This window comes from Centroberyx affinis, unplaced genomic scaffold (genome assembly GCF_046629955.1).
Source record: "Centroberyx affinis isolate AG114_WGS23_722 - 3 ecotype Tasmania unplaced genomic scaffold, CSIRO-AGI_Caff_v1 ptg006480l_1, whole genome shotgun sequence".
In the NCBI taxonomy this organism is placed as follows: domain Eukaryota; kingdom Metazoa; phylum Chordata; class Actinopteri; order Beryciformes; family Berycidae; genus Centroberyx; species Centroberyx affinis.
Window position 1 is genome coordinate 73,012 of NW_027283284.1, and position 16,021 is coordinate 89,032.

General features: G+C 43.3%; 1 protein-coding gene across 1 annotated transcript; it reads right to left on the reverse strand.

The window, feature by feature from the left end:
- Nucleotides 1–298: 298 nt before the first annotated feature.
- On the reverse strand, nt 299–14,323 carry LOC139638675 (sodium-dependent dopamine transporter-like; the record flags this gene model as incomplete). The annotated part of the gene is made up of 12 exons (XM_071512741.1): nt 299–322; nt 817–888; nt 1,114–1,281; nt 3,222–3,322; nt 4,541–4,640; nt 5,008–5,136; nt 5,716–5,828; nt 6,835–6,959; nt 7,845–7,948; nt 9,460–9,594; nt 9,833–9,971; nt 14,107–14,323. Coding segments are annotated over 12 exons (1,427 nt in total), but the record flags the coding sequence as incomplete, so codon positions are not given.
- Between the last annotated feature and the right edge of the window lie 1,698 nt (nt 14,324–16,021).

A 16,021-nucleotide genomic window follows, 5' to 3' on the forward strand; every position in this document is an offset into this window, starting at 1 on the left:
GAATCCCATTCACCTGTGTCAACACCATGGTGAAGAGGGTCACAGCACAGCTTCACACATCCATTGATGAAATTAAAGAACACTACAATTTTTACGGCTTTATGTCGGCACTTTTAAACATCTCCCACCACCATCTTCGTCATCGTCGTCATCATCGTTATCATCACTTTCAATGGCTATTTCTCTCTTCTGCTTGGCTCTTCAGATCTTCGCTGTGCATCCATCCATCTGAAACCATCCATTCTCTCTCGCTCTCTCTCTCGCTCTCTCTCTCTCACACTCTCTCTCTCTGTAGCTTTCAGACCACCAACCAGTGATGCAGCTGTGGGAACAACAACAGAATATGGCCATGAGATAAAGCATATATTACTGTCCTGCGTGGGCTTCTTTTCACTTTTCTCCCATGTGATATGAATATGATCTCTTCATTACTGTCTAAAGAGGGAATGTCATAATCTGTGTGGGTTTACTTTATAAAGCAACGGAATTCTAATCAAAATTTAATAAATAAAGCATTGTACAGCAGATGGTCAGAAATCAGAAGATTACAAATAGGACCTACCCTTGAAATAAGTAAATAAAACAACTCAAAAGACAAATTTCCATGTTTGGACAGGAGCAAAAGATCAGATCTGCTTTTACTGTGATTTAACTCTAAAAGTCTTGTCTTTAGTTGTGTACATATCCTTCATTTCTTCAAATCATTCCCTTTTCCCAGAACAACAACTGAGCAAAACTAGTGGAGATATGAGGTTTCAGTGTGACAACAATAAAAAAGCCTGTATTGCGTGTTCTTCATTATCCGTATGCATTTACCGTGAACTGCCGAACTTCCCCGTTGTCTACCAAGTGGTGCTCTGTCTCTGGGGTGATGGCATAAGCCAGTCTCTATACAGAGGGAGGGGAGAAGGGCAATTTGAACACATTTTAAGAACGTTTATAAATAAGATGTTGAATATTTAAAAATATACATAAACATATAGTTGATGACAGTATCCCTGGGATGGATTTTTCAGGTGCAGGAATGCCCTTGATGAAAGAATTCTGTCATAGAACTAACTATAATAAATCAATGCACCTCATTTTTGTTAACAAGGCATAGCTCAGACTTACATCGCAGAACTTTCCAGGCAGAGTGCAGAGTTTGTAGATGGCGTAGAGAGGCACCATGGTCATTGATGAGATGGCCAGACACCACCCCACCATGTTAGCCCATGTAGGAAACATGTAGGAGCCGTAGTTAGGAGGGTTGAACGTGGCAAAGCTCACCACCACCATGAACTATGGAAAAAGGGGGATAGATCTCATTTGATGAGGCTATAATTTCCATTTTAGAAAAAAAGATTTACATCATCTTCATTAGTCTTTCAAAAGCCATTTGGTCCCTGTACACTAGGAGCGACAGCTGTGTGTGCATTCTTGGCATTAAGTCAAGCTTGTTCAAAGTGGCCGTCGGACTCAGATAAGGATGTGCCTTGTCCCCTCTCCTCTCCTCTCATATGGTATTCATGGAAAGGATATCAAGGCACAGCCAAGGTCTGGAGAGTGTCTGGTTTGGTGACATTAGGGTGGCATCCCTGCTGCTTGCGGATAATGTCTTCCTTCTGGCTTCATTGGACCAATGTGCAGTGGAGCAGTTTGCAGCTGAGTGTGACATGGTCGGGATGAGGATCAGCACCTCCAAGTCTGAGGCAATGATTCTGTCCCAGAAGAAGGTGGCTTGTCCCATTCAAGTGAGGGGTGAGCAGCTGCCCCAAGTGGAGTCAGATATCTTGGGGTCTTATTGGCAACAAGTGGGAATAAGAAGGATCCTGAGATTGACCACCGGTTAGGGGCATTGGCTGCAGTAACGCAGGTGTTGTATCAGACCATAGGAGTGAGGAGGGAGCTGTGCCATAAAACAAAGCTCTCAATTTCCCACTCGATTTTTGTTCCAACCCTCATCGCTGGCCACAACCTTTGGGCCATAAGAAAGAGATTGAGGATACAAGAGGCCGAAATCAGGTTTCTCCACAGGGTGGCTGGCCTCATTCCTGGTGTTCTCCACACTGAGAAGAGCCAATTGAGGTGGTAAGGATGCCCCCCTGGCACCTCCCTTTGGGGGTATACGACCAACTGGGAGGAGCCTCGGGGTCTGGAGGGGACTGCATTTCCCAGCTGGCCTGGGAGTGCTTAGGAATCCCCCAGGAGGAGCTAAAGGAAGTTTCTGGGGATAAGGACATCTGGGCTTGCATGGGTCCAGACCTTTGAATCCGCCCACTCCACTGAGTTGACTGCTTCTGGTCTGGCATCGTGACATGAAACAGTGGTTTCTCTCGGCTGAAAAATCGACCGGTCCAATGAGCGCTGGGGGGGGGGACTAACGATTAGCCAATCAGCGCCATGGGCGGGACTAACGCCGTTGTCAAGCTGTTGTCAAGCTGTTGTCAAGCGTTGTCAAGCTTTTGTCAAGCGTTGTCAAGCTGTGCGCCGGAACCAAGGAGGAGTAATAACAACAATGGCGACCGCTGTAGACAAGATAGACGCTGCTATCCAGGCTGTTCTAAATCGATTAAAAGTAGCAATTACTTTGAAATCCAAACAGCACTCTGCTTTGAAGGCATTTATTCAAAGGGGAAATGTTTTTTTCGCATCAGTGTCGACTTAAAATGACATTAGATTCAGGCGGATACGTTGGTCTCTAGTGATTGGTTAGGGAAAATCGAATCCCCCTCCCCCACGGAAATCGGTTAGAGTGGAGGCAATGTCAGACTGAAGATGGAAATGGAGTGGAACGAGTTGACAATTCTGTCTGATATCAGGCAACATCTGGGCTGCACTTCTTGCCCTGTTGTCACTGCAACCCTGACTCTAATAAGTGGCTGCCTTCTGCACTGATGCAAAGAATAATTGGATACACGCAACTGTTGACCCCTCCTTGGTTTCTGTATCCAGGGCCAAGCCCCAGCCCCAAGAGGAGGAGTAATCAGCCAAAATATCCACTTCCTCTATTCCTGCTGCAGATGTTGTACTGTCAATACAAGGTAAGTTGTGGGTAGAGAGAAAATTGTTCCTTTTTCTGTTGTCACTGCCAATGTGGACATATTACACTGTGTACGAGCCAACGGCAAATATTGACAAAGTTAACCTCACAGTCCAAACACTTCCATCCATCTATCCATTTTCAATTCACATCTCCTCGTCACAGTCTCCCAGTGTGAAAAGCCTGGGCACAGACTCACCAGGAGGAAGCAGGGGCTGACAAACTTCCAGCACAGCCTCCAGTACATGCCTGGTCGCTGGCCAATCATCTCCTCGATGTCATCACTGAAACGGTCCACCCCTGAAACACATTCAAACACAGTATATGGCTTCCACAACAGGCTTGTCAGTTCTAATGTAACTAATGATGGAAAAAGAAATCCTTCTGGGTTTCAGAGATGAGTAAACATTATATGGACTTTTGCCATCACACTCTGTATGAATTGCAATTAGGAGATGCAAAAGTTTTAACATCGGAAGTCTACAATGTAGAAACCAAAGCTTTCCCTTCTCTCATACCCCTGGTTCTACCTTCTGTCTTTGCCTTCCTGCCTGGAAGGCATCTCTCACTGCAGAGGCATATATCTAGACTGACGGCCAGGTATTGAGCACAGCTGAATGTACTGATGTAGTGGACTGCAGAACAGAAGACCACAGAGGCCAGGGGTTAAGGGTTCCTGTCAGCAGTGACAAGGACTGGGAAAAGGCCCGCTGAAGCCTCAGGCTTGATTTATCCGGCTTGCCAGGGTCGGGACCCACCAAAGTGGGGCAACATGCTGACCCCACTGCCTGGGGCCTAGTTAGCATTTAGCCCTTTATGAATCTCACTGTGCACAGACAAATATAGTAGTCAGGAGACAAGAGACTCAATACGGAGGTTCAGGTCAACCTTTTTACCTGATCTTTTGTAATGTTTTGTGCCTGCTGGTGCTACAAAATGAGGGATTGGTTTTCTCTTTATGAAATGTCTCTTTTTCTTGTTTCTGGTTAGTTTCTGGTTAGTGGGTGAGGTGGGGTTAGTACAGGTTATAATCAAATGCCATTTATGCATTTATATTGATCCCATCTATTAATTATTAATATCTCCCCTAGTGGCTGATGGAGCCAAAAGGAATTTTGATGGTCTAGTTACCTGTAACCAGAATATGTCTGTTCCCATCTGCAATTTTATTTTTGTGGTAGCCCACCATTTGCTGAGTGAACACAGGGCCAACACTGGAGCAGTCAGAACTAGTGGTATTCAACATCAATGAGCTCTTATGTGGACCAAAACTATATCCTACTACCTTAACAATATACGGACCCAACCAGAGCCTGGAGAGTCAAAAACCATTAATGGGAAAATACATTTTAGCCTCAGCGTCCTTACACCTAATAGGACTATGTTGCATTGAGGCACAGCAGACCCACATCAACAGCCATCTAATCAAACCCCCTAATGTGGCATCAGCTTTGCTGGCCATGAAAAGATGGATCATCCCTTCTCCCCTTCTTCCTCTCTTTCTCCCCTCTTTCTCACCGTAGAACCACGCGATGCCGATGGCCTCAATAAGCACTCCAAAGAGAATCGATGTTCCCGCTGCAAAGTGGTCCAGCAGAGTAAACACGTACATCCCGCCCTGGTGAGAGAGAGAGAGAGAGAGAGAGAGACAGAGAGAGAAAGAGAGAGAGAGAGAGAGAGAGAGAGAGAGAGAGAGAGAGAGAGAGCAGGACAATGTTATAGGCTACAGAAGTTTGTGAAAATTCTAAAGCATGTGGAACAGTATAAAGAAGGCACAACAGCCTGTCCATTTAGGTCAAGACCACCTAGTTTTACTTACTTCTATGAATGTTGACTATTGTCTTGGATGAAATCTTAGTGGACCAGCACACAAAAACTAAACACACACACACACACACACCAACAGACATGACAAATACAGTCCATCTCCATAAATGCAGTACGTTTGTAAGACTATACAGTGATTGTCCCAACATGATACTTGCATTAGTGACACAGAAGAGGGATATGAGGAAGGTGGCAACGACGATGAAGAGGGTGAAGAGCTCTCTATGCTTGTGGAGGAATTTGAACTCGTCAATCAGGCCCGTGATCACTGACTCCATCCCACCCATCTAGGGCAGAAGACACAAGAACTTCAATGAAACTAAATAAGAGTAACTAAGTAAGAGTAGTAGAGTTCCAAATGTCACTGGTGCCATCAGATGTACACACGTGACCATCAGGGGCACAGAGTGCACAAGAACAATTATATTGGAAAAGGAAAAGACAATATTCCATGAGCATTCCAATTGTGTGTGTGATGCAGACCTGGACATGTTTACTCAAAGTTAAAGTGAGCGTAAGAGTGACTTGTCGGTGAGTCGAGTAGAAAGCAGTTGTCATTAAGAAAGTCATCTTTTGATATCAAATTCACAACTAATATTTCTGTGGTTTCTTATAGGTAAAAATGTGGAGTAGCCTAAATCGTTTCAGATTTTGCAAATTATATATTTTTGTTTTATCCAATAAATGTCCCAAAGGCATGTTGCCATTTCGATCTTTGTCCTACTCAAAACTGAAATAAAGCCGCACAGACACAGAAACTGAAATCTCCAGACACTCTGTCTGACCCAGCACCTGTCACCAGGATGGAAAGACATGTTACCTGGACTCACAGGTGTGTGTGTATGTATGTATGTGTGTGTACTCACAGCACTGTCAATGCCCAGCGTCAGTAGCATGATGAAAAAGATAACCGCCCACACTGACGACCCGGGTAATGTTGCAATGGCTTCTGGGTAAATGACAAATACCAACCCAGCACCTAACGACCAAATAATTCAAGTCAATGTAATGTACACAAAAAGCATGAACAAAACCCACATAATGTTCATAATGGCGAAACTCAGGTTGTTACCATCCCTAAACCTGTGACCATTACAATGTAGATAATTGAACTCATGTGTAATACCATGTAACTACTTGGTATTTTACTGTTCTTACCATGTATTTATCTAGTAAATACCTAATAGTCGGTTGCTCTTCCTAATAGGAGGGGTTACCAATTATTCTATTGTACTCTATTCTATGCTCTGCGACAATAGTTTTTGCATAAAAAGCAATCCAATGCAGACATTGTGGGTTCAAATCTGATTCAAAACTTTCGTCACATCATCTGCTCTCTTCTGCCATCGTATACTGATACTAATATTTATTCCTCATGAAGCAAAAATGCAATAAAAACAAATCATAAACAAAGCAACCCTGTGCATCCACTAACAGGACCGGTGGCATTTGAAGCCAGTGAACAGGTTCACAGTGGGTTCGCTCCATCGATTACAGTCCAGGCAAGCAAACATAGCTCATCTTAAATATCGCTGACTGTTGGAATAATTACAAAAGGCACATCATTATGCGTCTACTCCTCTGGCATTTACTATTCCACTGTGGGTTGTTTCCATTATCATTTGATAGCAGTCGTCATGGAATAATGCCAAAATTAGCCTATGGATTATCCAGCATGCGGCATCCTAATATGAGCCATAGCTTCCGTTCTCTCTCATTTCACACACCACATTATTGACCTGTGAGGAGAACCTGCAGCAGCACAGGAAATCCCAAGAAAGTTGATATTTCATAGGAGGATGTCATAATCATAACTTCACTGGAATCAAAGCTGGGGGGGGGTGGGGAGTCTTAATTCGGATAATGACAGCAGCTCCCCAGGGCAGCAAATGTTGGTTGACTGCCCCTGAATATCTAAGGGGGAATGTCTCTCTTTTCTTAACTACCACCGCACACTGTAAATACACACACAAACAATGGCATACCGTCTCTGGCGACCTTGTCCAGAGCCACGTTGTGCTTGTGGGACATGTACCCGAGGAAGGAGAAGACCACAAAGCCGGAGAAGAAACTGGTCAGAGAGTTGATGGAGCTGGTGATGATGGCATCCCTGCACGAATCAAATCAAATAAAAAACAAAGACAGTTAGGATCAGAGAAAATGAATGAATAAATGAATGAGTTGGTCAGTATTGACTGGAGTGCGGGTGAGCACCTTTGGGATGCGATCAGGCAGTGAGTCAGTTAAACAGCCCATCAACCATTTAGTTAGTCAAATTAGTCATTCAGTCTTCAGACAGTCAGTAAGTAAATCGGTCAGTCAATCATTCATCTACTGTAGTCAGCTTGCTATTTGGTCAGTCAATCATCCAGCCAGGCAACCAACTCGTCAGTCACAGGGTCACTCAGCAACTGGCAACTGGTCTGGTCAATCAAACAAGTGATCAATTAATCAACCGATCAATCAATCGATCAATCATCAGACAAATTCTAAATATTGGAAGAGGAACAGCAGCCTATTAAAAGTTAGTAAAAGACACTAAGGGCATAGTGGAATCACTTTCAAACAACTCAACAACTTCTCATTGCTCTATAGAAACACTGTATTCCCTTGTCAACTTTGACACACATCTCACACGTTTTTTGATGTTTTACTTAAATATATTTTCAATTGTTTGGCATTGCTGTGGGAGCAGGTAAAAACTGTCCTTGACAATGTCAGTCAGCAAAAAAGGGCAAAAGAGGAGATAAAAGCTTCCTGTGGGAAGCTGATGATTTTCAAAGCGTGCGACAGTTGTGATAGATGTTATAGCTATCTGTTGCACAGGGTGGTGTCAAAGACATCAGCGGGTTTCAAGGAGCTTCAAAGGTTATTGTAATTCACCTGCTTGTACCGTGTGTGTGTGTGTGTGTGTGTGTGTGTGTGTGCGAGCAACAGAGCGACTCCTCTCTCTGTCTCTGTCAGGCTTCCTCTGCCTCCTGCTCCGTCTCTTTACCTGTAGCAGTTGTTGCTGAATTTGTTGTAGCTGGAAAAGGCGATTAGCACACCAAACCCCACTCCCAGCGAGAAGCAGATCTGTGTGGCTGCCTCGATCCAGACCTGGGGAGCAACAGAACAAGCGCACTTGTGTGAAGCGGCAAACAAAAGGCACAGGAGAGGAAAAAAGCCATTATTAGGGATAATTGCAGGAAACTCATTCAACGGCAGTAGATGAAAGACGCTCGTGAATACGGGGGGTAATTTTGCAAATTACTGCTCCATGCATGTGTCTAATCTAATTCCCAAATTGCTGCCGTGCATCTCTCTATCTCTCTCTTTCTTGCTTTCTCTCTCGTTTTCGCTCTCCATAAGTGAGTCCTTTAGTTGTGCGAGCTTACTTATTGAGCTCCTTACTACCTGCTATTAGGGTAAATAGGATATTGTCAGAAGATGTGATGGAGGGTTTCACGGATAAGGAAAATATTACAAATGAGTAACATAAACAGCAATTGGTCAGTTCTCCTCTCCTCTCCTCTAGGATTTGCCTGAGGAATACATATTTTTCAGCAAGTACTTTATGGGGAATTATGGGGAAACGGTTTCTGTACTGGCGATTCGATTAACTGGAAAAAAAACATGTCAGTATTGTTTGTGTTCCTCCTTAACAGTGAATGGTACTGCTTGTTGCAAGCTAAACCCCTTCCATATGAGGCAGACAGTCTCCACTGGTTTGAATGAGGATTGTTAGCAATGCTAACATATTGGTTGTGGTTAGTTCAAGTGTCAATACAGAAACTTTTGCCACACAGTTTCACAAAGAGAGAGATATTTTGGATTGATCATACAAACCATACTTTGAACTATGACTGTTACCACTGTGAATTGTTGTTGTTGTAATGGACATGGAAATTAACATTGTCCTTGTCTGTTTGCTGTCTACATGCCATTGCTACAAAAATAAAACCCTTTTTTCATGAGTTGAAATAAAAGATCTAAGACTTTTTCTATGCACACAAAAGGCTTATTTCTCTCAAATTTTGTTCACAAATTTGTTTAAATCCGTGTTAGTGAGCGCCTCTCCTTTGCCAAGATAAGTGGCCTTTTATTGTGAGCAGCCCAAGGCACACCTGTGCAATAATCATGCTGTTTAATCAGCATCTTGATATGCCACACCTGTCAGGTGGATGGATTATCTTGGCAAAGGAGAAGTGCTCACTAACACGGATTTAAACAAATTTGTGAACAAAATTTGAGAGAAATAAGCCTTTTGTGTGCATAGAGAAAGTCTTAGATCTTTTATTTCAACTCATGAAAAATGGGGTCAAAAACAAAAGTGTTGCGTTTATATTTTTGTTCAGTATACATGGTATGGTGTTGCTGATATCCAACAATAAAAAAAATATGGTTTGATATGTTTTTTTGAAAGTCTGTTTTCCCACACACATTGTTTGAAGTGCTAGGTGAAGAAACAAAACCAGAATAAAATTTCAAATGTCAAGGTATTGCTTTAATGTGTCTTTCTCTCTGCCACAACTACCCCCCCTCCCCCGCCACCCCTCCACACACACACACACACATACACACACCTGTACCCCCCCCTCTCCTCCCGCTCCTCTCCCCCCGGCGCTCACCTTGGCGTCACAGAGTCTCAGGAAGTCGACAGAGAGGTAGGCCTTAATGCCGTCGATGGCTCCGGGCAGAGTGACTCCTCGGAGCAGCAGCACAGTCAGGACCACATAGGGCATGGTGGCTGTGATCCACACAACCTGAACACACACACACACACACACACACATGCACAGAGAGAGAGAGAGAGAGAGTAAGATAGGTAGGTACACATACCCAAAGTCAGATACACACATATGCAAACACACACGCTTGTGCAGACATACACATTTAGGTTCACTAAGTGCCTCTTCACTGTCTAGCTTACAATCAGAATTAACTCTGTACTTAAGAGCATATTAAGATCATATTAAACATGGCTACTGTGTCATTTCCCACCTTTCCAGAGGTCTTCACTCCCTTCCAGAGGCTGAAGTAGAGCAGGACAATCACCACAGCTAGGCAGGAGGTCAGCTGCCAGCGTGGACGGCCCAGGTCATCAATACCTCCACTGTCCTGGATGTGGAGCACTCCTCGCCTGCGGTGGCAGTGAGGAGAAGAGTTAGATGGCAACAGTCTACACACTGTGACATATGTCTATCCTGGGGTTTTTCTGTTGATGAAGTTTCAGTTTCTCTTCTCTTTGTCTGTTCAGCCATGGTTCAGCTATCACTGCTCATGCTAACTACCCAGTTCTCTTTCTGTTTCCAAAAAACACTGTTGCTGGTGCCGGAAACACACATCATTTCCTGCGTGCTAGAGGATTTTTCCTGGGAAAGACCTACCTGACGTTGCATTGCAAATGACAAAGCCTTTATGAACTTGACATAGGTCGAATCACTATTGTAGCAAAACAGATGTGAAAATGATGTGGACAGTACTACTACTACTACTACTACTACTTTAAGTGGACACTTTCACTTTTACCCCACTTTTTACTCTATGCTATTTATCTACGCTGAAGCATTAACAAAAAAACTCAACTCAAATATGTGAATTTTCTGTTTCTTTTGGGTTGAGCAACAGTGCAGCAGTAGATGACTGTTGTTTGCAGAAAATCTGCCATCTGTGATGTACGGAACCCGGGAGTGGCCATTGGGAGAGAAAAAAAGTCGAGAAAAAAAAAAAAATCGAGTCCACCATTTACTGTAATGTGCACATGTTTTAGTCCATTCGTGCGCACGAGATACAATTCATTCCCTCGATTTCGTTAAACTGTGCAGTTTAGGAAAAATGCAACTTAAAAGGAACCTTTTAGGTATTGCAGATAGGCCTAGTAAGGATTTGGTATGTTAATATCCATTGTCTGTTTACACTGAATAGGCAAATCCCCCAAATATTGCAACATATTTAGCCACTTAACCTTCAGGCCATGTAAACACAATCAGGTGCTGCAACACACCCAGGACAGGCCACATTTAAACATAATCACCAATATGTGCACTGACTCTTTATAAGCTGGTGAAGAGCGCATGTATTATATATCGACAGCATGATATCACTATTTCAAGGGCACGTTTTGGCAATTTGTGCGTAAAGAGGAAATCAAGGGAATGAATTGTATCTTGTGCGCACGAATAAACCAAAACAAGGCTCATTTTAACCAGATCGAGGGAACGAATTATCTCAAACGAGAGCTCGAATTGCATATCGTGCGCACGTTACAGTAAATCGTGGCCACGACATAAATTGTTTTTCTCCCGATGGCCACTCCCAGGCTCTGTAGTGATGGCTACATCTGTCAGGGCTTATACGTTGCATTGAGTAGTAGTAACCATTTGTAGCAGTGGAAGACCCATGTCTTGTAAAATGAATTGGAGCAGTTATGCTGACCCTGCATAATAAATACAAGCCTGTTTTTAACCTAAACTAAAAACTTGTATGTATATATTGTATGACCAAACATGACAACTATATTATGAGAATGTGAGTTATCTAAATGACTATAAGACATTGAACTATATTGTTTGATACCCTATTCAGATTAGTCTGCAAATCACCAAATTATCAGAAAACACAGTGGGAAAATATATATCAGGTGGTAAAATTGGGGCTGTATTTTCCTTTAACTTAATAGAATATAAAATATACAATGTTGTAATGTTGTAATACTCTAATGCTGAGTGTACATATATTTTACATTTAATAAAAACCTATTTCATGTGTGTCAGCTGAATGACTATAAAACTACTGAACACTTGTTGACATGTTGCTTCAGATTCTTTCAGAGGCAGCCTGACAGATGAGACTGGGAAAGATCATAAGTCTATATGTTCAACTCAGGTGGTGAAATTGTCTGCAGGTGGTTCTATGGAAATAGCACACTGCCATCTCAACTAGCATGGATGAAATGCCTCAGCTGTCACAACAGAGCCGCCCCTCACTTGAGGGAACAGCAGACACCTGGTCAGCTTCAGAGAAGGGTGGCTGCATGAGCTAACTGTAGCTAAACTCTGCATGCATTTCAGGGTGAAAATGCCTGATGTTCATTGCTCCATATTTAAAAATACCAGGTGATTATATATTCTAAAACATTACTATTTGTAGGCGAATGTCTCATGATAACTACTGACTAACTATCGTGTAAGTTTGACTCTCATGCAAGCAGTCATTTTGTCTGAGTAGGTGTCACATTTTGATGCTATTTTGGAGTGAATCTCTTAATTTATACTTGATAATAAATGCTTAAAAGCAGTTAAGATTCTTTCTAAGTGTAGCAACAAGATATACTCCATTAATGCCGTCATATCAAAAGAAGCGAAAGAACGTGAATCTCGTTGCTACAACTTAGAAATGTTCATGTATTTTTTACAGTCATTTTGGGGTTTTTTTTCAACTATAATCAAACTACAGCAGACATTACACACTTTTCATAAGTTGAGTTCATTATACCAGTGTGAATATAACTGATAATTTGGGTTTTTATTATCTCGGTCAGCCAATATCAGTGCATTTGCTGCTGTGTTTGTTGCCTGTGTTGACACGCTTCCACAATTCATGATGCCAAGTGGAAGATATCAGAGCCCACGAAAAAATCCCACATATCCTACGAATAATTACCACTAGGCTGATGTGAACGTTTCTGTCAGTTGGCAGCTTGTATTTACAGTAAATCGGACATGAATGACATGAATGTGGCATGAGAACTATGCTTCGCACACACAGGTGTTCAAAGTTACTCTAATTTGCTTCCTGGGGTTTCTTGGAGTCTTCTCACTGGCAGTGCAGATGTATGTGGCAACTTCACTTACTTCCAATGCTTTAAATTCAGTCATTTACCCCCATGTCTTACTCACAGCTACCATGTTGCTCCCTTCAGGCTTTGTACTGGTTAACCCTAGGGTCTGATGGTGACGTGCATATAAATGTGTGATCAAAGAGTATGTGCAACTGTATCTGCCAACTGCGAAGCTAGATCTTGCAATTCTTTGTTATTATTATTATTATTATGACCACAAGGGCATTATTCGTCCCCTTGAACAGTTACTAGTATTGCTTAAAACCACTGTTCAGTCAAGTGTTACAATTAGTGTGGGGGTTTGTTTGTAACCCCCCAACCTCCCTTTCTTCACCGCATGTGTGTGTGGGTGTGGACTTAGTGCATTGCACCTATCCCTTCTCTTGTGCACTTCCTGCAGCGTGTGTGCAGTTCAAGTGTGTGTGTATGTGTGTGTGTGTGTGTGTGGTTGACATACACGCATGGTGGTAAGTACTACCCCTTCCGGCCCTTAAGTGCTGCCCCCGCAGTTGATCCTGGATTACCACAAAGAACAATTCTTTTTTTGGGGTTGTGCAGCAGCGGGATGCAACAAGCAGGCGACTTATATTTGTTCTACCAAGTCCATCCCTCATTAGAGGAACTTCTTCTATGGTGGCCACTGTAAGGCTCAATGCTTCATATTGTTAAAGGATAAGGCTGGTGTTTTTTTAATGCATTGCTTACCGTCAACAAATCCTATGAAAATCTCGTCCATTTAGCCAGTGCCCAATGCAGCCATGTCCCAGCAGCCATAGAACTCCATTGTATTAAAAAAATGATTAAAAACCCGTCACAGAGCCATGCTGCTGCTCCGGGCAGCATATTTCATCATCACCATGCACCGGGCCGGCCGACTTTTTCCTCAAACAACTTAATAAGCCGGCTGTAAACACTTTGCGATCTCAGGAAAGTAGTTCCGTAGCACCGAAAATAGTCCCCGGCGTAATGAAGCATTTGTTCCCATTTGAATTTGATTTGGTAATAACTACAACAGCCTGACTTTTCGTGGGAACAGATAGCGATTTTTAAAATTGAAACTATGTCTTTGTGAGCTGTATTTCAAGGTTTTTTTGCTTACAGTTGGAGCCAATGACTTCCGGGTTGACGGCTAAAAACGGTACGTGGGAAGTCTGAAAATAATGGGAGTAGAGCAAACGCATTTTTGATTTTGTTATTTTCATAGGATTTGTTGACCGTAAGCAATGCATTAAAAAAAACACCGGCCTTATCCTTTAAAGAAGTTCTGAACATTTTCGGTATCATGCAGAATAAATTTAGTCATGTCCTGGCTCCATAGCCCATTACTTGCATCTGGTTGTGTGGGCACCCAAAGGACACAGGCACACTAATTTCCATTATTCCAAGACACCATACGCCAATATGTTTTACCCGACTGAGGTGCGGGCCGACTTACTCGAAGTACTCCTGAGCGGGCGTGGCCTTGTGTATGTCGTTGACGGTGCTGTTGTCGGCCCAGGCGGAGCAGTTGGGGCTGTTCCAGGTGTTGTTGCAGTGGACCCAGGGCAGCTCGCTGGTGAACGAGGAGAAGAGGTAGAACAGTGCCCAGGAGATGATGACGTTGTAGTAGAAGCCGACGTAGAGGGAGATGAGGATCACCGTGAAGCCCACGCCTGTTTAGAGGGACGCAGGTCGTCAGTATTGATGGAAGGGGCGGGGGGCGGGGGTGTTTAAGGATAACATGGCACTTTCCCACTGCAAAAAGGGCAGTCAGTGGAATCTCACATGCCGATCAATGCCTAAGTGAAGTTTGTTCCTGAACCACACAGCACATTTTTTTTCTTTCTTCAATGGCTGCAACAATATCTGGTTTAATATCGCATGCACAAACACATACACACACGTACACACACATCAAATTAGTATTAGATGGTGTTTTTCAGAGTAACTGTTTTATGGGATGGTGACCACGAGGCCACCCTTTCACCAATGTGACATGTAACATACGCCTTTTGATGTACTGTATGCTTTTATCCAAAGTGCCATACAATATTAGCATTGTTGGCCCCAGTGGGATTCAAACCCTTGACAGTGGCAGTGCTATGTTATACCAACTGAGATGACAATTCTCAGTTAATCGTCTTAAATTGAGAAAATTCTGTAATCTCTAGTTTAGTTTCCTAACAAGGAGTCATTCCTATGTTCCCAGGGTCCTATGTTCCCCAGATTTATATGGCACATAATGGGATCATGACAAAGGGTCCTATGTTCCCAGGGTCCTATGTTCCCAAGGTCCTATGTTCCCCAGCTCTATATTGGGAACCTGAAAAAGATGTTCCCCAGCTCTGTATTTGCTTAATATGGTTAGTTAGGGTTAGGGTTAGGGTTAAACATAGGACCCTGGGAACATAGGACCCTGGAGAGCACATATGTAGAACTGGGGAACATAGGACCCTGGGAACAAAGGACCCTTTGTCATGTTCCCATTATGTGCCATACAAATCTGGGGAACATAGGACCCTGGGAACATAGATATGCTCCCAACATCAATGTGTTTGTCAGAAAGTTACATTGTGAATCGGTATAAAGGTAAATTGCTCCAGGTGAGGTTCAAACTCACAGCTTAGTACGACAATGACTCATAAGTACCAAAAACTTATACTGAGAAGTACCAGTACTAACCAACTGTGCCACTGGAGCACACACCACAAAGCACAACATGTTTCCAGAAGCACAAACCAGTTATCAGAGCATCAAAGTTTTCCAAAGATTGCCTCTTCACGCCTTAATTATCCCCCCATCTACCCTTTCTGCACATTTAAAACAATGCCCGCTCTTCTAAGGCTGCATTTCCATCGCTAACCTTTGCTAACAAGCGCGACCGGGACACCCGCGTCTCGTCGATTCCTGTGATATTTTCCCCAGGTGTGACGTCCCCCTTATTACCGCTATCTCCCCCCCCCCCCCCATCTCTTTCTGCCTCTCCTCCTGCGGTCCCTCGCTCTTCAAAAGCATTGATCCTGAGAGGAAACCGGCGTGTTGATCAGAATAATTACTGTCAATACGGGCCGTGTGCGTGCGCGTGTGTGTGTGTGTGTGTGTGTGTGTGTGTGTATTTGAATAATTACTGTTATCCCCCCGCTGGGAGACAGAGAGAGAGTGAAGCGTGTGATTAGAACGTCAACGTACTCAGTGGGTCTCTGACAGACAGCACATGTTCACACGCAGGAGACGTGCACACACACACACACACACACACAAAGACATATACATACACACAGTGGGCCACCTTCAGACAAACAAGGACAGGCTGTAACAAAGGGCAGTGGTTTGGCGACATACTGCGATGCAACAGATGGTCCTTTGGTAAT